The sequence below is a fragment of the Hyperoodon ampullatus genome (genome assembly GCF_949752795.1).
Source record: "Hyperoodon ampullatus genome assembly, chromosome: 11".
NCBI classification, from domain to species: Eukaryota; Metazoa; Chordata; class Mammalia; order Artiodactyla; family Ziphiidae; genus Hyperoodon; species Hyperoodon ampullatus.
Genome location: NC_136924.1, coordinates 27,006,454 through 27,027,031, shown reverse-complemented (window position 1 = coordinate 27,027,031; position 20,578 = coordinate 27,006,454). Strand labels below are relative to the sequence as shown.

The following is a 20,578-nucleotide window of genomic DNA, read 5'->3' as shown; positions in this document are numbered from 1 at the left end:
CCTAGAAACTCTGTAATTGGGAGAGATAGAGTCATTCTGGGAGAAACTTGGGGACTGTTGTCAATGGCCACTTTGCCATGTGAACTAGGGAAGGGAGAAAGCTGGTCTGCAGTACAAGAGGGGAAGGATGCTCTTGGGTATTGGTTAAAATTGGGACAAAAACAATGGCCAGTGGGAGAAACAGAACGAGACGTGCTACACGGCAGGGGTCAATTCACCACAGGCTGTCAGAGGAGGACACAGTGGGGCAGGGGATGCTCAGGCCACCTTCGCACCGTGTTGGGGGAGATGCACGGACAATTCCTGGCTTTGATCACCCCAGGGGCACCCCTGCAACTCCCGTCCGTGTGAAAATAAAATACCTTGGAATCTCGGATCACGTGGAACTTCAAATACTCCTTCAACTTGTCCTTGTTGTCTTGGTTGAACAGGAAATCCTGTTGTTCAGGGGGCAGGGCTTGGAGGGCTTGGTCGCTGGGCCAGAAGAGAGTGACCGGGGTGTGGATAGGGTCAGTGATGATACTCAGCAAGCCCGAGTCCTGAAACGCAGGGAGCTGGTCACATGCGCAGCAAAGCCCAGCCAAGAGGCACAGGCTCTCCTTGAGGACCAGAGCCAGCCAGCCCGGGGTCCCCTCCGTGCCTGCCCTGGGGCTTTTGGGGACTCTGGCTGGTCCCTGAAACTAGAGGCCCATCAGACTCCAGTCATTCGGACCTTCATTTTCTTAGAAAGTAAAACAGAAAGTCAAATTCTGGGCTTTTGTTAATAGGGAAACACTTCAGCAAGTATCTCTCCTCTCTATCTTTTTGTGCTACTACTCTCGTCCAAATATTTTAATTTCTGGAAGACCCACTTGGCACTTTTCTCATATTTCATTTTAAAAAAGTGAAACCTATACAATATTGAGATACTCCTGTATATTTAGAAGATTTCTAGATCACACAGAGTCAAAAAAAGAACTTGCCAGATGAATGGGTGAGAATCATTTTGAGAAGCTTCTATAGCAGGGGTGCATCATATATATTTTTTTCTTATAATTTTCCCAACAGCACTATGAAGTAGGCTTTATTGTTCCCTTTTTTTGAGCCCCAGAGAAGCTTGTTCCCTTGCAATAAAAGCCTGTGTTCAAGCAGACCTGATGTCCAGGTATGGGGGTAGTATAAGGTTTAGGGGCTAGGTGGGCGGGCAGAGATACTGGTCTGTAACACCCCTGGAGAGTCTCATTAAGAACACCTTCAAATCTCCATTTCTAAAAAGTTTCCCAGAGAACCCGAGCCCCAGGCCATTTTGGAAATCACTGGTCTACACCAGGTTTGTAGACTGCGCTGTGGGAGCCCCAGGGTTCTTAGAGCCCTCCTGGGACTGCTGGGGTTAGGTGGCGGACAGGGGTCTTGGAGAACCCCGCTCCTTCCTGATTCTCCTCCGAAATCTTTGAACAAGAAGTTTCTCTACTCAATTCGTGGGAGTCACCTCTGAAGTCAGAAAAATGTGGTCTGAAATGTAATTTCTGCCCATCTCATCAGCATAGATTTCCCATCTCTGTGTCTCAGTTTCCCCATCTTGGTAACAGGGGTGATAATTCCAGATGTGAAACACCTATTTCAGGAACTGGCACATCCTAATTCCTTCCCCTTGCTCCAGCCTCAAATACCTCAATTTCTAACTCAGCCAGGGAACAAACCCTACAACATTTGGGGAATGGAGTGGCGGAGAATGACTTTGTTCTTCAGAAAAGTAGGACTTTCCCAAAGATCCCACAACAGCTGGCTAGTGCCGCAAACAAAAACCACACAACAAACAAAAAACCCTCCAAACACCAACCCTCTTTAGGCAGGTTATATTCCCTGAGGTAACTTTCCTGTTAGGTTTTTACCTGTATCAAGTTGCTAAATTTGATGTAGCCATGGTTTATTGCCACTGTTGTAAGATTTTGCTGCAAAGATAATAAGAATGGGAATGAAACTTTTCTGCCTACAGTTCACAAAGCACTTTAACAAAAGCTCAACTGAATAAAATGAGGGGAAGATAGCGTGGCAGGTACTGTAGGTTGGCTCGTCAGCACCCACCCCAGCTCCACTGTACCCATGCCTTTCAGCTTTACAGAGGCTGGATGGCCAAACACTGCATTTTCCCAGACTGCCTTGCAGCTAGAGTCCCATATGTGATATGGGATCCCCCAGGCGGAGGTGCTTGTGCAAGACTTAGAGGTGAAAAGAAACAACAGGAGGTGGTGGTGGCTGCTAGCAGGAATATCAGATCTTCTGACGAGCACAGGGTGGAGGCATCTGGTATCCAGACTCTCATGTCCTAGTGATGAGGCTGGAGACAGGTGGCATGGGCGTAGCAGGTACAGGACAGCCCTATGGTGAAGTCAGGTGTCCTCCCTTTGTAGGTGTCCCTGGGCTGCTTTGTTCCCAGCTGTGTAGCATCTGAATTAGGCTCTTTGGCTTTCTAAGAGATTTGGTGATATACTTAATATCTTTAGAAACTCTTTCTTATTTAAGTGAGATATAGTGGATTCTGCTGTCCGCAATGAAGGACCCAATACTAATAAATAACAAAAAAGTTGAAATTGTCTTTTCTGTCAATTGAGAAGACATTTTACTCCTGGTTCAGTTTTAGTGGTATCTGTCTGTCTATCTACCTACCTACCTACCTACCTATCACCTATCTATCTATCTATCATCTATCAATCATCTATCATCTGTCTCTCTCACACATCATCATCATCATCCATCTATGTAATTTCTCCATCTTCCAAATCTATACAAGACCACCTGCCCTTGTGGACACTAAAGAAAAACATAAAATCCATTCAATTATTTAAAATAGACTTTTGCCTATTTACTTCTTACTAAGAATGGTATTTATGAGGTTTTTAATAGTAGCTTGAGATTGAAGCAGCAAAATTAAAATATCTTGAAACAATGCCTCAAAATCAGAATTGAGATAATAAATGATGAGTATTGCGAGTCATTCCAGCTGAGAGCCTGACAATGAGTTCACCCACCAGAATCCTTCCAGAGGCATCTTTAGGGGTGATAAGCAAGTTTTGGGGAGATAGCAATTTGTCTATGATGTGGATGATTCCGTTGGTACTGATGATATCACTGGATATGATCTTAGCTTTATTATTTATCAACACTGTGTCCTGAAATCAATCAAAAAAGAAAAAAAAGGACATGAGCACAAAGAGAAATAGACACAAAATCACTTTTTTCAAAATGTTTCATGAACATGTTAAATCATCGTGAAAGTGAATACTTACGTAGAGCCGTGGGAAAAATCTGAAGATACAAATTACTTGAGCACATTTTTTATTATGATTATATAAAAAAAAACTGAGACAAGAATGTAATTTTCACCTGGAGAAGTTAATAGCAAGTAATCAACCAAAACAGTCATTTCACTGTGATTCTCAAATATGAAATAAAAAGCAGATCAAAATTGGCCTCTCTTTCACGTGTGTTCTCTACACCACCAGCCCCCCTTCTGACCCCACTACACACTTTTTTCCCTTTGTAATGGATTCCACAGCCACCATTTGTTTCTCTTTGTGGGAAGGAAGGGATCAGCACGGTCAAATGCTTTGAACGAAAGCTTTCATCCCTCTCCAGCTTCTGACCAGTGCTGCCCAAAGCAGTTCTCTTGACCACCTGAAGCTGCCTTGCCTCTGAGTTTCAATTCCAGCTCTAATATTTACTTGCTGTGTGACCTTGGAAAAGTTGCTTAACCTCTCTAAGCTCAGTTTCCTAATTTGTAAATTGGGGAAAATAGTAGTATTTGCATGATGGGAAATCCCCGACATGATGGGATTATTTTGAGGATTAAATCAGTTAGTACACATAAGATACTTCGGAGAGTACCTGGCATACAGCAATCACTCCACATGTGTTAGTTGTTATTGTTATTATTCCTCTTACTACTCTAAGGAAGAGGAAAGAGAGAGGGCCCAAGGAAAATGGGCACCTTCCAGAGGTGGCCTCTCTTACCTGAGAGACGGAGATGACAATTGACTCCCCTTGGAGGGAAGTAGCATTTGGGGTCAATTTCAGGTTTTCCAGAAGCAGCTGGTGGCAGGCGATCACGTGATACCGAAGAACCTGGGGCATCAGGCCCTGTTTGTCCCAGTCCTTAATCTGCCATAGATCAGAGGGTTCCAGCCAGAGTCAGAAGCCTTCTGCTCCAACTTTCCCTTCTGCTGTCCGCTCCTCCAGACTCTCCCCCATACCTCTGTTCCCACCCAGACCCTGGGAAGTCGGCAGTCGGGGTTGGCTTGTAGTCAGGGTTACGGTAGAGATCATTCAGGCAAGAGAGAGAAGGCAGCCTTAGTTCCTTTCCTGCTTCCATTGTCGAATCTCAGAGTAAAAGGGAACTTGGAGCTCCTCGGGTCCAACATTTCACAACACATGTGCCAAGGACCCCAAGTCCCGTGAGACGCTACTTGAAAAAAAAGTGCTCTTGTGAAAAAATGCCGGGTAGTACCACACAGTACAGCCTCCTGTTGCGGAGATGCCTGGGCCAGATTTACACCGTTAGTATGGAGAAGCCCACCATGCTTCGTCATTCGTAAATCAAACTACAAACAATATTAATCATAGAGTCAGTGTGATAATAAAGCCCACGAGGTTATCATCGTTTCATGATAACTCTTTGGATGCTTAAAAATAATCAAATGTCAAATTTTTTTCAAAAACTATTTCTGTGTTCCTGCTTCACTGGTGTCCAAAATATATGCATAGAGAAGCAGTGTGGGCGGTGGTCGGGAACACAGGTTCTAGAGTCATGTCTGAATCCTTGCTCCATATTTTGCTAGTCGTGGGACCTGGGGAAAGTTACTTCTCTCAACATCCTCAACTGTTAAATGGGGATGATAATACCATTCGGCTTACTGTGTTGTCATGAAGACCGTCATGAGTTAATCTACGCCAGGTACTAGAAACAGTGTCTGGCACCATCAATAAATGTTTGCTACATTATTATATATTAATAGGTAATCCAGCATGAAGAGTCCAAGTGAATGTTAAACAGTAAAGGCTCTGATAAGTCCTGCAAGAAAAGAAACTATTTATATCCCATTAATATAGCATTTCTTTTCATTCCTTTTTTTTCCGGGGGGCGGTGGTCTCTGGGAGGTTTGAATTATTTAAGAATTGTTGGTCTTTTCTAACCTCCTACCCTATTCGGGAATGTCCTTTAGAAAGTCTCTGGCCAGTGGTTACCCCAAATCCACTTGAATGCTTCCCCTGAGAGGGGTCCCTACACCAAGAAGCAGCCCCTTCCATTACTGGTCAGCTCCAGCCGATCCTAGATCTACTGTCCAGAAATGTCTTCAGTGTTGTCTCCAGGGTGATGCCCAGAGACTGTGTTCCAATCTCAAACCTCTTTCACCTGTCTCTAGCTTCATGCTTACCTGGGGTTCCTCGTCAAAGGCTGCAGATAAAGGTGCCAGAACAGTGAAGGGGCCAGGACCAACCAGGTCTCGTACAGAGTGCTCCTGTAGGAAGGAAGGTGGGGGCCACGTGCCATGTACTTAACATAAGTACAGGCAGGGGCTCAAACAACTAGCAGAGAGTACATGATGGCAGAGGGGAGAGAAAACTGGAGAGGGAGACCCGTGTTTTATTTAGTCTTAGATTCAGAGTCACTCAGATTCTTAGACGTTGGAATAATGTTTATTTTTATCTGGTATAAAAATAACATATGCTGACTGTATTAAAGATTTGAAAATACAGTATAAAGAAGAAAATAACTACCCATAATCCCACCACCTAGAAGGAGCTCTGTTATTTCCAGATAATTTTTTCCAGTGTCTTTTCCACATACTAAATGTTTTCTGTTTGGGATAACAATACAAATATAAGCAATAAGATGATTTACTGTTCTGATTGTCTTCTTGCCAATGCTAAGATCCTACGGTTACTTATATTTTCTTCTAGGTCTTCTAGACTTTAATCCTTTATTCTTCAATATATCTGGAATGTATTCTGATGTAAGAGGTGCAGAAAGATCTAACTTAAGACTTTCACTGGGAGAATTAGCCAATTGCCCCAGTAATGCTTCTTGTCTCCACAGGTATGATGGCAGTTTTTTTTTAATAAACTACATTCTCACATGTGCAGTGGGCTAGTGCAACATTTATTCCACTCTTTTATGCTGTCCACCTGAGAAGTTCACAAATGACCAGCACAGAGCCTAGTCCAGAAATGCAGTTTCCCGGATTCATTCTACTCTCACCTACTCTGGAGGTTACAGATTTATCCCATATCTGGCTTGAGACCCAGCTCTTCTAGTTAGACAGACACACCCATTCTTACCAGCAACTGGAAGTAATACTGGGATGTTTTGGGGTTCTTGGGAAGCTCCTGGAAACAAAGACAAGGAAGGTTCACTGAACATCTATGAATTATACACCAGAATGTCATTGGAGGAAGAATTCTCTGAGACTGAGAGTATCTACCATCATTTCAACTGGAAATCTGCCTCATCTACAGGCTCACAGTTGATGTTCAGGATGACTCATTTTTAAAAGTTCAATATTAAAAAACTCCGTTATAGGTTTATGGCAGATTTAGTTTCTTTATCAATAAGAATATTTGATCAGCCAGAATGCTCTAGACCCTCTTTTAACCAAATAACAGGATGATCACATTGTAATGGGTAGAACTTTACAAGTACCACAAGGCTCCACCCTCTCCGCCCGAGGGTGTGCACACACACACACTCCAACAATCCACATCACGGCGATGCCTTTGAGGTACTGTGTGCTCTGTGCCCACTACACACATCATCTCATTGAAATCTTATAACAACCTGCTGGGGCCGGTACCATTGTTATTTTCTTTTACACATTAGAAAACGGATACACAAAGAGGTGATATAATCTGCCCAAAGCCACATTACTAACTGGCAGAGCTGAATTCAAACCCAGGTGTTTTATTTATTTATTTATTATTATTATTTTTTTGCGGTACGCGGGCCTCTCACTGCTGCGGCCTCTCCCGTTGCGGAGCACAGGCTCTGGACGCGCAGGCTCAGCGGCCATGGCTCACAGGCCCAGCAGCTCTGCGGCATGTGGGATCTTCCCGGACCGGGGCACGAACCCGTGTCCCCTGCATGGGCAGGCGGACTCTCAACCACTGCTCCACCAGGGAAGCCCAAACCCAGGTGTTTCTGACTCTAGAACTGTTGATCTGAATCACTGAATTCCCACTGGGAGATACAATTTCTTTTCATTGTCCATTTATATGAAAATAGTCTTTCGTATTTTATAGTTTTATATGTAACAAAACTCTTGCACCCTCCTTAGCTCCCTGGATTCTTCGCACGGGGAGGAAGGTGGAGTTTACTTTATGGAAACATGCCTCACGTTACCTGATGGATGTTGCCACGACAGGTGAACCCATCCCCAATGTAGTTAGGTTTGCAAGTACAAGTCCTTTCGTCTTCTCCGGTGTGATTGCAGACAGCAAATTCACTACAGCCGCCATTTTTCTGGTAGAATTTCCAAGGAGTGGGGGAGAGGAATGAGACCAGTTAGTTTGCCAGCTCTGCCAATGTTCACGCAGCGATTCTGTACTGACATTTACTTTTTGTCTCACTCTCTAACCGACCAGCTTGCGTTACTCGCCCTTTTCCTGAACTTGCCTTCCAACTCTCTACAGTTATAAGGGCCATCCCGCTCCCCCAGCCTTACACAGGTACACCTTCTGTTACTGTGCTTCGCAGATAATGCGGCTTTTACAAATTGGAGGTTTGTGGCGATGTCAGATGATGGTTAGCAAGTTTTAGCAATGAAATATTTTTAAATTAAGGTATGTACATTGTTTATTTATTTATTTTAACTCCTAATGTCTTTTTATTTATTTATTTATTTATTTTTGCGGTACGCGGGCCTCTCACTGTTGTGGCCTCTCCTGTTGCGGAACACAGGCTCCGGACGCGCAGGCTCAGCGGCCATGGCTCATGGGCCCAGCCGCTCCTTGGCACGTGGGATCTTCCTGGACTGGGGCACGAACCCGTGTCCCCTGCATCGGCAGGTGGACTCTCAACCACTGTGCCACCAGGGAAGCCCATGTCTTTTGTTTTTAACTGAAGTATAGTTGGTTTACATACCTTGGTCTTTTAGACATAATGTTACTGCACACTTAATAGACTTCAGCATAGTGTAAATATAACTTTTATATGTATTGGGAAACCAAACATTTTTGTGACTTGCTTTATTGCGATATTCATTTTGTTTTGGTGGTCTGGAACCGAACCCACAATATCTCTGAGGTATGCCCATATCTCAAGATGGCAGCCCATCCCAGCAGATCTCTGGCCCTGAATAGATCAGCCCAGAGCTGCCAAATGGGAAATTTCTCAGCACCTGGGGGTTAATTAGAAAGGCATCAAGCATGTTGGATACTTCTCAGCTTTAGGCTGAACTCTAATCCATCATAGCGAAGGGAAAAGTCATCAGCTGGAAGGCAGTCAGTATGAAACAGACCAGCACGGGGGACAGTAGGGACCTGGACTGGAGAGGAAGGGCTTTAATTACGGGCTGTCTGTGCTGTACTCACGCCCACAGCAGGAGGCTCTCAGGTGGGCAGTGACATGAATGAGGAAGGAAGGTGTGTGAACCGGGCCCCTGCGGGGGATCAGTGCCTCACGGGAGGAACAAGCACCACGCACCACGAGAGAAGTGGTCAAGGGTGTGGCCTCTGAGTCAGACAGACGTGGGCTCAAGTTCTGGCTGTGCTGGGTGCTCACTCTGTGAGCTGGGGCAGAGACCTTTGTTCTTTCTGCTCTGCGGTGGGTTGAATCGTGGCCCCCTGCAAAGCTATGTCCACGTCCTAAGCCCTGGTATCTGTGAATGTGACCTTGTTTAGAAAAGGAGTCTTTGCAGATGCAGTGAAGGATCTTGAGATGAGATCGTCCTAGGTTAACCAGGGGGTCTTAAGACCACAAGCGTCCTCAGTAGAAGAGGAGACACAGACACAGAGGGGAAGCCACGTGAAGATGGAGGCAGAGACTGGAGTTTCTCCAACACTGCAACTGGGACACGAGGGAGAAATGGCCCAGAAGCAGCTCTGACGGGGCCCACCTCAATGCCCCGCCCCTAGACGCGGAGAAGGGGGCACCGCAGGCCAGACCTCGGGGGGGCCGTACTCACGGTTAAGCAGACATTGATGAGTGTGCAGACCTTCCCATCTCCAGTGTATTTCGACAAACAGTTACAGGCGGCCTGTCCAGGAGGAAGGGGAAATGGGTCATTTCACAGAGAGGTTCTGCTGGCTGTCAGCTCTGGTCATCATCCAGTTTCTGATGCATGCAATTTCCTGCTCGTTCACAACGTGACATGGATTGAGGGAGGCACAGCCTGGGTCCCCGAGCCTCCAGCTTCCCCGCCTGAGTCTTCTCACCCCTCGACCTCTCCCCTCCTTTGTGCTGGAGCCCTCACATTTCCCCACGTCCCCAAACCTGCCCCCGCGGAAGGCACCGCAAGGGGCACGGGGTTGGGGAATACGTGGCTGACAGAGGCCTTAACACCGTTATCTTCTGCGGTGGCACATGCATTTCAGAGCCTCAAGCCAAAGAAAAATGGTAAGATTCTGGGCATCAGAAAGCTGAAAGAAAGGAGAGCATTGCTGGAGACCTTCTAGGTGCTTCTGGATCCATGTGGTGTTTGCACACGCCACTTCTTCCCACTGTAGGGAAGGCCCTTCTCCCTGTGTACCCTTGTCCCCTGCCCCCCTCCCGTTTTCTCCTGCTTCCCAAAGTATGGCCTCCAGGGGAATTCTTCCAGAATCTCCTCTAGTGTATTTATTTCATGCTGCTGCTCCCTAGAGGTCTGTCCTCAGGCCTGGGTCTAACTACCCAGGAATTTGCTCCTAGGAAAACGTAGGCCCCCCACAGAGGCAGAGCTCACCTGGTTGGGTCCTGTTTGCGTGCACTCTGCGTGCTGGTGACAGCCACCGTGGTTCTCCAAGCACGGGTTGATCTCTTTAAAACAAAAAGCAACACCTGGCATGAGAGTCAAGCCTCATTTTTTGAGTACAAAAATGTCTTGAGGGACGGGCCAGGATGGCTAACTGACCGAGGGGAGCAAGTGTCAAGGCGTGATTCGGTTTTCTGACGACTCTGAGGCGGAAGTAACCCAGCAGGGAGGGTACCAGCTGTGGTCAGCTCCGCAGGGGTGGGACTGTGCCAGCAGAGGCGTGTCTGCGGGCCTGACTCTGTCCCTCTATTGACTGAACACGAGTGTTTGCAGCCAAGGACTCAAAATAATACAATTTCGGAGTCCCATTTAACGTGCTATGAATGAAGAGATGTAGGAATTAAAAACAAAACAACCAAAAACCACTTGTAACCATCACAGTATAATTGGTTCAGAGAAGAATCATCGGTAGGTGCTAAATTTAGGAGGACATTGTGGTACGGAGCAGGATATTTGCTTGGTGTTAAGCGTTTCCTGGCCGATTGCTTATGAGCAGCAAAGGGAAAACGAGTCAATGTACAGTGAAGAAATCAGACAGCACCTGGGCCGAGTGGTCAGAATTAAAGGCAGCTGGAAATCGCGGGTGAGGGATGGTACCTACCTATGCACACGATGCCATCGCCAGTATAGCCTGCCTTGCACACACACACCCGCCTTCCTGGGGTGGTTCTTTTACAGACAGCCCTGCCAGAACAACCTCCACTGCTGATCTCACAGGCGTTGATTGCTATAGAAGAGAAAGATGACACAGAGCACGGCAGGGGGAGGGGGGAGGGACATTGATGCGTGTTTACTTGAATCACTGAGAAATGGAAAAGACTTCAAAACGGCAGGCACTGGGGCTTCCCTGGTGGCGCAGTGGTTGGGAGTCCGCCTGCCGATGCAGGGGACGCGGGTTCGTGCCCCGGTCCGGGAGGATCCCGCATGCCGCGGAGCGGCTGGGCCCGTGAGCCATGGCCGCCGAGCCTGCGCGTCCGGAGCCTGTGCTCCGCAACGGGAGAGGCCACAACGGTGAGAGGCCCGCGTACCGCAAAAAAAAAAAAAAAAAAAAAAAAAAAAAACGGCAGGCACTGGATTAAATCTGGATAGCTCAAAAGAATGCAAAGCACCAGATGTCATTGGTGAATTCTACCAAACGTTTAATAAGTGCCAAGAGTTCACATACTCTTCTAAAAACTGAAGGAGGAGGGAAGGCTTCTCAGTTCATCCTGAGACCGGTATTACTCTGATACCAAAACCGGGCAAAGCCATCACTAGAAAAGAAAACTACAGACTGATATCCTTTATGAATATAGACACAAAAACCTCAAGAAAATACCTGCAAATCAAATTCAGCAATATGTAAATAGGATTATACACCATAACCAAGTGGGACTTATGTAGGAATACAAGATGGTTTAACCTCCAAAAATCAATTAATGTAATATAGCACATCAGTAGAATTAAAGACAAAAACATGATCTTCTCAGAATGAGCAAAAGCATTTGTCAAAATTCGATACCATTAATGATAAAAACACTCAGCAGACTAGGAATAGAAGGGAACTTCCTTAACCTGATAAAGGACATTTTTCATTGATGAAAAACCCACCACTAAAATCATGCTTGATGATGAAAGACCAAATGCTTTCTCCCATGATCAGGAATAGGACAAGGTCTGCTTTTGCCACTTCTGTTCAATACTGTACTCAAGATTCTGGCCAGGGCAATTAGGCAAGAAAGAAATAAAAGACATCCAGATTGGAAAAGAAGTAAAACCATTTCTATTTGCAGATGCCATGATCTTGCTATGGAAAATCCTGAGGAATCCAATAAAAGCAATAAGAACTAATAAATGATCCTGTGTAGGACACAGGAACAGTAGGCAAAAATCAATTGTATTTCTGTACAGTAGCAATGAGCAAACTGAAAATGAAATGAAGAAAACAATTCCACTTACAATAGCATTAAAAGATGGACTCCATTTAACAAACTATAAAACACTCTGAAAACTACAAACATTGTTGAAAGAAGTAAAAGATGACCTAAATAATGGAAGGACATTCCATGTTCATTGATGGGAAGAATTAATATTGTTAAGAAGGCACTACTCTCCAAATCTGATCTACAGATTCAATGCAATCTCTGTCAAAATCCTGGCTGACATCTTTGCATAAATTGACAAGATTATCCTAAAACTCATTTGTAAATTCAAAGGGCCCAGAATAGTCAAAACAATCTTGAAAAAGAAGGACAAGTTTGGAGGACTCACACTACCTAATTTCAAAATTTACTACAAAGCTTCAGTAATAAAGACAGTGTGGAACTGGCATAAGGATCTATATGGAATTGAATTAAGAGTCTAGAAATAAACCCATACATCTTTGGTCAATTGATTTTCCACAAAGAAGCCAAGATGTTATTTCAACGGGGGAAAGAATAATTTTTTCAACAAATGCTACTGAGACAACTAGATATCCATATGGGAAAGAATGAATTTGGACCTTACAATATATACAAAAATTAATGCAAAGTGGATCAAAGACCTAGATCCATCTGGAGACCCAAGATGTGTGTTTGAGTCTTGGCTTGGCCTTCATTCACCGTGTGACTTTGGTCAAATCACTAAAATTAATAAGAATTTTGGGATCCACCTATATAGGTTTACTTACAGGTTTGGATAATGTATATTGAAAATGTTATAGAAATGTTGGTTGTTATATTGTGTCCTCTGCTTTTGTTATTTTTCCCCAAAGCAGGGGGCAAGAGAAGCATTACAGTTATTTGCCTTTCCAGCTGTCTTCACTGGCATGCTGTATACATCCTACTGCAGGGAACATCGGGGACAATCCCCAGGGTCAGATGGTCTAGAAAGCAAATTGGTGTGGTCATTGTCCAGCTCCACCACAATCTGCACTGAAGCCTGCCTGGACACAGTGCTAAGTGTTTCCATTTTTCTAGCACCAAATATGTGTTGGGCACCGTGAGAGTATTAGCTCACATTTCTTTTTTTCTTTTTTTTTTTTTTGCGGTACACAGGCCTCTCACTGTTGTGGCCTCTCCCGTTGCGGAGCACAGGTTCCGGACACGCAGGCTCAGCGGCCATGGCTCACGGGCCCAGCCGCTCCGCAGCATGTGGGATCCTCCTGGACCAGGGCACGAACCCGTGTCCCCTGCACTGGCAGGCGGACTCTCAACCACTGCGCCACCAGGGAAGCCCTAGCTCACATTTAGTGAGTGCTCTGGGCCAGGGACGTTCTAAGCACTTCACAGGTATTATTTAATTCAGGTTATCATCCAACAATCCAGTGATGGAGGATCTCTTATGAGCTACAACTTGCAGATGACAAAATGATGCAAAGAGCAGTCAAGCAACTTTCCCAAGGTGACACGAACTATAAGAACATAGATTCGAACCCAGGGAGTCTAACGCTGGGGCTGTTTTTAACAGCTGCCTCATTCTGTTGTTGTACGTGGAGAGGTCATTTCATCCCCAAACTACTCTGCAAGGGGAGAGAATTTTACGTTTATTTTACAAGTGAGCTAAGAGGGCCCAGGGTAGTTTAGAGACCCACCCAAGGCCATGTGGGGACTGGGGGGAAGAACCAAGGCTCAAGCCTCTTTCTATCCCACTCCGGAGTCCCCCCACACAGGCCACATCCTAGGCCAGCCACATCAGTGGTTTCTAAAGCTCTCCAGATGATTCCAATTGTAGCCAAGCCTTGGAGAAAAGAACGGGGGTGGTTGCCCCACACATTCCCAAACCAACACGCCTATCCGTGAACAGGTGTCCTGCTCCCCGGGCACGATCAGCTGCCCTGTTACGTCCAGTTCACCATCAGTGGTTGGCAGCAGCTGCCCATGTAGCCTGAGAACACAGATCTCTCAACAAGCTCATGCTGTTCTCCTCCCAGCAAATTCCTTCTTGACTTGCCTGTGCAGACCGTCCCGTTCCCTTGGAACCCTGCTGCGCATTTGCACGAGGCGGTGCCGTCCGGATTGAGAAGGCAGCTGCAGCAAGAAAGGGCAAGTGGGGTTTGTAGAAAAACGCACAGCACCCCACCATGGGACTCACAATACCCCTTCATCCCTAGCATCCCAGCTCTTACCCCCATGAGGCACCCTGAGGTCCCGCCTAAGGCTTGGGAGGAGAGTCCATCCCTAGCATGGCCCTGCCACAAGCAGCTAAAACTGGAGTCATTTATCAGGCAAACTACAGAGTGTGTATATGTAGGCATTGGCCCAAGGATAAGGAGGGTAGCTGCCCATCTATAGAGAGCATCCTATGTGCTGGGAGCTGTGCTTTACACATTATTTTATGTAACCTACACAGTATCCAATAGCCCTAACAGGTAGGTATTATCATTATTCCCATTTTACAGATGAGAAAACCAAGGCTTAGAGGCATTAAATAAGTGACTCAAGGTCACACAGTCAATGGAAATGACAGATGCTGATTTGAACTCAGGTCTAACTCCAGCTACTGGGCTCTTAATTAATTAACCCATTAAACCCCTCTGGGAGTTAGGATTATGAAATTCCATTATAAAGAAGGAAGGCTTGGCTGTGAATTGCAAGTAAGGTTTGAAGAAATTGAGGCCCACCGGCCTCCCTCTGTTTCTGTGAAAGAGTTCCTGTGGCTTGAATGGGGGTAACAATTGGCACTCTGCCAGCATGTCAGCTAACTCAGGTGGCAGCGTGTTCAAAAGGCTGGATCTGCAAGCTGATGGTGGCCTTGTTTTTAGTTTCGTACTTAAATTAATCATAAATCCTCAGAAATAGTCTCAGGAAACTATTTCCCTAAAGATAGGGCCTGGGTGGACACATGCTACTAGGAAACCGCCCCCCCACTTGCATTTTCTCTTTCTGACTGTTCTGATGAACCTAGGGGCAGGACAGGAATAAAGACACAGACGTAGAGGATGGACTTGAGGACACGGGGAGGGGGAAGGGTAGGTTGGGACTAAGTGAGAGAGCGGCATGGACTTATATACACTACCAACCGTAAAACAGATAGCTAGTGGGAAGCAGCTGCATGGCACAGGGAGATCAGCTTGGTGCTTTGTGACCACCTAGAGGGGTGGGATAGGGAGCGGGGGAGGGAGACGTAAGAGGGAGGGGATATGGGGATATATGTATGCAAATAGCTGATTCACTTTGTTATACAGCAGAAACGAACACACCATTGTAAAGCAATTATACTCCAATAAAGATGTTTAAAAAAAAACAAAAAAAAAACCTTGCATCGCCTCCAAAGGAGGCTAAAGGGGACGTACTTGGCACTGGTGTGGCAGGTCCCATTGCATTCATCTTTTGTGATCTCTGAAAAAGAGAACCAAATGCTGTGTCAGCCCTTCTTTACTAAATCTCACTCAAGAACTTTCTTTTAGTACTTGGTGCTAGGAAAAGATTTACTTCCTCATAAGTAACTGGTATGCATCACGTGAACTATGTAAAACTATGTGACCATGTAAATCTTTTTTTACCTTGGCTTCTAGGGAGCTCAGAGCCAAATCTGAAGGTCAGATACACCAATGGAGTGTCTCCTGTGTGCCGGTCCCCGTGGTGGGTGGTGAGGATGCACATCCCTCCCCGGGGCTTAATTTTCTATTTTATTTATACTTCCTATGTTCCTTATTCTTTCTAATTTTTCATCATCTTGTTACAGAGTGATATAAATAAGCAAATACTAATTATAATTAATATGAAGTTGTTGTTGTTATTGTTTTGCATGTGCAGAAATAGTCCAGAGCCTGGCATGCAGCATGTACTCACTACCTATTTGTCAAATTAGTTCCTAACTTTCCTGGAACAGCATTATGTTTTTACCTTGGATGCCCAGCTAACAGATACTTCCTGGCAGGGGAAGATGCAGAAAGAAATTGTTAGAGATGAGAAAAAGGACCCACTGGGTTGGTTGCTCAGGCTAAGAGCTTTTGAGAAAGAAATCTCATTAGGCCTGGCCTGGTTGTATAGAAGGTCCTGAAACAGACACCTGGCTGTGAAAGTGGTCTGTTTTGTGTCAGAGGGAACATTTACAGGCTCCAGTGGGCTAGAGTAGGTGCAATTCTGTGCCTTTATGTGTGCTCTTCCTTGAGCCTGGAAATCTCTTTCTCTCCATTCTCTATCTCTGAAATCCCAATCACCTTTTAGGTCCTCCTCTCTGAAATCTGCTCTAAACCTTTGAGCCAACTTCAGTTAATTGGTAGTGACTACATGGTGTGCTCTTTTGAAAAGGATGTGGTGCCCCTATCTGACCTCAGAGGAAGGAGTGCAATGATCCATGAATGGATGTCTGACATGGCTTGGGAGTGGGGAGTTTGCATGCCAACAAAGAACAGTCTAGTCTGGTCTAGAGGCGCTTTACTCTGCACTCTCATATCACAATTTTCTGAACACGACTGAACATTTATTTCCATTACTAGACTGAAGCCCCTTAAGCAGAGTGTGCAGTGGAGACCAGGCTGGAAAACTGAGTGAGTGCCAATTGGTGAACAGCTCTGTACCACACCTTGCTAAGGTGTGTCTCCTATAGGCAATGAAGTTTCTCCTACTGGAGGCTATGGAGAATCAGAGCGGGTTGTCAGGTCCTGGGGAGGGTGGGTAACAGTGCTGCTATGGTCCAAATGTTTATGTCCCCCCTCCCCAACCCCTATTTTGAAACCTAATCTGCAATGTGCTGGTACTTGGAGGTCGGGCCTTAGAGAGGTGATTAGGTCATGAGGGTGGAATCCTCACAAACGAAATTAGTGCCCTTATAAAAGAGACCCTGGAGAGCTCCCTTGCCCCTTCTGCCATAACATGAGAAGACGGCCATCTGCAACCCAGAAGAGGGCCATCACTAGAACCCAACCATGCTGGCACCTTGATCCTGAACTTCTAGCCTCCAGAACTATGAGAAATAACTTTCTGTTGTTTACAAGCCACCCAATCTACGGTGCTTTGTTATAGTAGCCAGAACAGACTAAGATATCTATGTTTTAGAAAGTTCTGTCTGGCGCAATGTGGAGTATGGAACGGAGGGAAATAGGACAGGAGGCAAAGAGATGAATCACAGGGCTGCTGGTGAGAGGAGCAGGAGGACGGGCGTGAAAACTTGTCACAGCCTCCAGACTGTTCCCTGTCCCTTTAAATGTGGTTGGTCCTCCCATACACCATGCTCCTATAAGCATATAAATGACAGTCAAGGGTAAACCCCCAGATTATCCCTGGCTGTCGCTTATGTCTTGATCTAGGGATTCCCCCAGGCTGTCTTCCTGTTTATGTGACCCTGTTGCTCCCTGCTTCCCTTTCCCAGGCCCTCTGAACCCTGGCTCCACACACCAGCATTTGATATCTGCTCTAGGATGTCTTTTTGGCTCGAGACCACTCACACTTCCGACTTTAGCTTTTCAACAAAATCTGAGTTCTCTTGATTTTAACATCACCTGGAGCTTTGGGCAAAGACACTCCTTCTGACAGCCCCACATCCCTGGGGCCCTCAATGGGCTGACAGGCACCTGTGACTCCTCCCCAGCCCCTGCCCCAGGTGAGGGGGACTCTCTGATACCTGCTTCCAGGGGTATTCTCTCCAACCCAGTGTCAGGATGATCTTTGTAAAATGCAGATCTCATCACATTGCCGCCCTGCTCAAAACCCTTGAATGGCTTCCTGTTGGCTTCGGCAGAAGGTCCGCCGTCCTTAGCCTTTCACGAGCTGACTCCTGCCTACACCTCTAGCCTGTTCGCATTCCACTTTCCTCGTTGCCTCTACATCCCTCCCACTCTGCAGTCCTTTGGTCCTGTAGATGTGCAGAGCCTTCCCACATCTTTGGGCTGTACCACAAGCTTCTTTCTGCCTGAAATTCTCTCCCCTCTCATCATTCTCATGGGGGCACATTAGGAGCCATCAGTGCAGTGTGGGGGGCTGGGGAAAATGAGCCTGCTCAGACCCTACTGGGGGGAAAATAAATTGATACAGTCTCTGGAGGACAACTTGGCAGTAAGCAGCAAACCTTTCCCCCAAACTGCCAGCTTCTAACTCACCATCTCAAGGAATTTAACCAAATAAATTAATAAGACAAATGCAAATATATATATGAATGTATATACGAATATATATATATGAATGAGATACTCATTGCAGCACTGTTTATGATAGCAGAAAATTGATTTTAAGAGGCATAGTACAATCAGATAATGGGATATTGTATGGAAATTAAGAAAAATGATATTTATCTATATTTATTCACATGAAAAGATACTGATTATATATATTGTGAAGTGAAAGAGTAGGCTACAAAACTATGTGAGGAGTACAGTCCCATACACACATTTATATACCTAGAACAAGGCTGGAAGGCCAATACAAAACACTAATGATAGTTTTGTCCCTGTCTTGGGAGTATGAGTAATTTTTATTTCCTTTTTAATGCTTTTCTTTATTTTACAATCTTTTTGGCTGCAAGTAGGAATTACCTTATCGCCAAAGGAAGAAATAAAGATGCCATTTCTATTTTAGAAGGAGAAAAACATGTAGCTGCTGAGAAGTGAGGCTAAGAACAGATCATAAGTACCGAAAGGCTGGCTCTTACCGTCGTCACATTTCACTCCTCGCCAGCCCACGTCGCAGTCACAGGAGCCGTCACCCGTGGGTCCTTGACTGCATCTCCCATGGACACAAGTACACGCTAAGTGGAAAAACACCCACACATTGTCAGACTTCTGACCTGTGTTCAACAATTCACTTTACATTTAATTCTAAGGTTCAATTCGGTGCACATAATTCTACTGCCTGGTTCTAGATGATCATTGTTGCTCATGGGTTTGGGGGGTGGATTCCCAGGAAGGGCGGGGGCATAGGAGGGGGCTAACAGGTGAATCAGGTCATGCTTCAGCAAAGACCTCCGTCTGGGGACTGTGTAGCACTGTGGGGCAGTGACCCAAGCAGTGTGAGAGTGTTTTTGACTGAGGTTATCTGAGGAATCATGGTTATACGGGACCCATTTGGGACACAGCCATGTTTGTTTACTTAGAGTAGACTTCAGGGGGAAGCCCACTCGCTTCCTATAAAGCCGGTGTGGCACCACTTTCTTTGACAACATAGAAATGCCGATTCCTTTGTTTCGCAGCAACATCGTGAGCCTCTTTGAGAACTGGATAAAAGCTAAGGATGCCTTCCTCAGAAAAAAGCATTCAGCCTTGGGGGTGTGCTGGACCCTATGAGGGTCATCTATGGATCCTAGGTTAGGAAATTCTGCATAAATGCAAGCAGATAATTCTTCCATATAACACAGAAAAAAATCAGCACTATAATGCCAATTATATATTATACGGCCCGATTATAATGATTCAATTATATATTGATTTTGTTTGGCTTGGACTAGCTGTTGAGAAAACAGCAATAGCCAGGTCAAATATGTAGGTTTTTTTTTTTTTGCGGTACGCAGGCCTCTCACTGTTGTGGCCTCTCCCGTTGCGGAGCACAGGCTCCGGACGCGCAGGCTCAGCGGCCATGGCTCACGGGCCCAGCCGCTCCGCGGCATGTGGGATCCTCCCGGACCAGAGCATGAACCCATGTCCCCTGCATCGGCAGGCGGACTCTCAACCACTGCGCCACCAGGGAAGCCCAAATATGTAGTTTTTAATACAAAGTAGAAAAAATGCTTTGTTTTCCCATCATGGATTAGGAAACCCCTTCTCCACGTCAGCCCTCTCAGAGGTGTGTGTCCCTGGGCACAAGGAAGTCAGGGTGAGAGAATGCGGAGGACTCGGCTAAAACAGATCATGATTTTTGTGAAAACAACGTAAAGCATGTGGCTGGCAGAAGAGGAATCAATAGAGTGACCTTCACGCAAGGGACATGATTCAAGAACAAAGCTTTGGAGGGAAGCAGGGTGTGCATTCAAATCTCATCAGGTGTGACCTTGGGGGAAGTCATTCAACCTCTTTGCCTTAAGTCCTCATTTGTAAAACGGGGATACGAATACTCAACTATACATGGTTCCTGTATGGATTAAATGAGATAATGTGCACAGATCTGCTTTTCAAACTATCAAGCAATGTCCAAAACAGAGCGTACCCACAGAGGACCAGCACACGCAGGCAAATACAGAAACGTGGGTGGGTTGGAGAATGTCAGTGAGCAGATTGGGGAGGGTTGATAAGTCCAGGTTAGTAACTGAAAATGTTTGGAATCACCGCCCCGTTGCAAATGACACAACACAGAAGTTCTTGTAATTCACATGATAATGGGGTGGATTCCAGTCTGCCCCGGAGACAGGCTGGTGAGGGAGCACGTGCCCAATCACTGTTTTCTCCTGCATTTCCGGCAGGTTTCGGGCAGCCTGCCTGGGTCGGGGAGGGTGCGCACCTTGGTCGCAGTGGATGCCATACTTGCCCTCCGTGCAGGTCTCACAGGCTGTCCCGCTGAAGCCCTCTCCACACATGCACAGGCCCGTGCCGTTGACTCCGTCCAAACAGATGCCGTTCCCAAAGCAGACGTTCTCGGCTTTTCCTGGGCAGGGCTGGCACTGGGGGCCAAAGTAGCCCGCACAGCATTCTCTCGTCTGAAAGAGAAGGACCAGGCTGGGCTTGGACAAGGCCACACTTCCATCCTTTGGTTTTGTCCAGCCATGGTGTG

The 20,578-nt window shown here is 46.0% G+C and overlaps 1 protein-coding gene across 1 annotated transcript in view; it reads right to left on the bottom strand.

The window, feature by feature from the left end:
- The window catches only part of STAB2 (stabilin 2), a gene marked incomplete at both ends in the record, with an annotated part of 93,093 nt that overhangs the window by 32,878 nt on the left and 39,637 nt on the right, over positions 1–20,578 (bottom strand). The window contains 14 exon segments of the mRNA XM_079714889.1: positions 363–539; positions 1,872–1,931; positions 3,009–3,149; positions 3,991–4,137; positions 5,412–5,495; positions 6,316–6,363; positions 7,373–7,492; positions 9,156–9,227; positions 9,912–9,985; positions 10,582–10,707; positions 13,893–13,969; positions 15,235–15,280; positions 18,531–18,626; positions 20,309–20,504. Coding sequence (XP_079571015.1) covers positions 363–539; positions 1,872–1,931; positions 3,009–3,149; positions 3,991–4,137; positions 5,412–5,495; positions 6,316–6,363; positions 7,373–7,492; positions 9,156–9,227; positions 9,912–9,985; positions 10,582–10,707; positions 13,893–13,969; positions 15,235–15,280; positions 18,531–18,626; positions 20,309–20,504 — 1,464 coding nt within the window.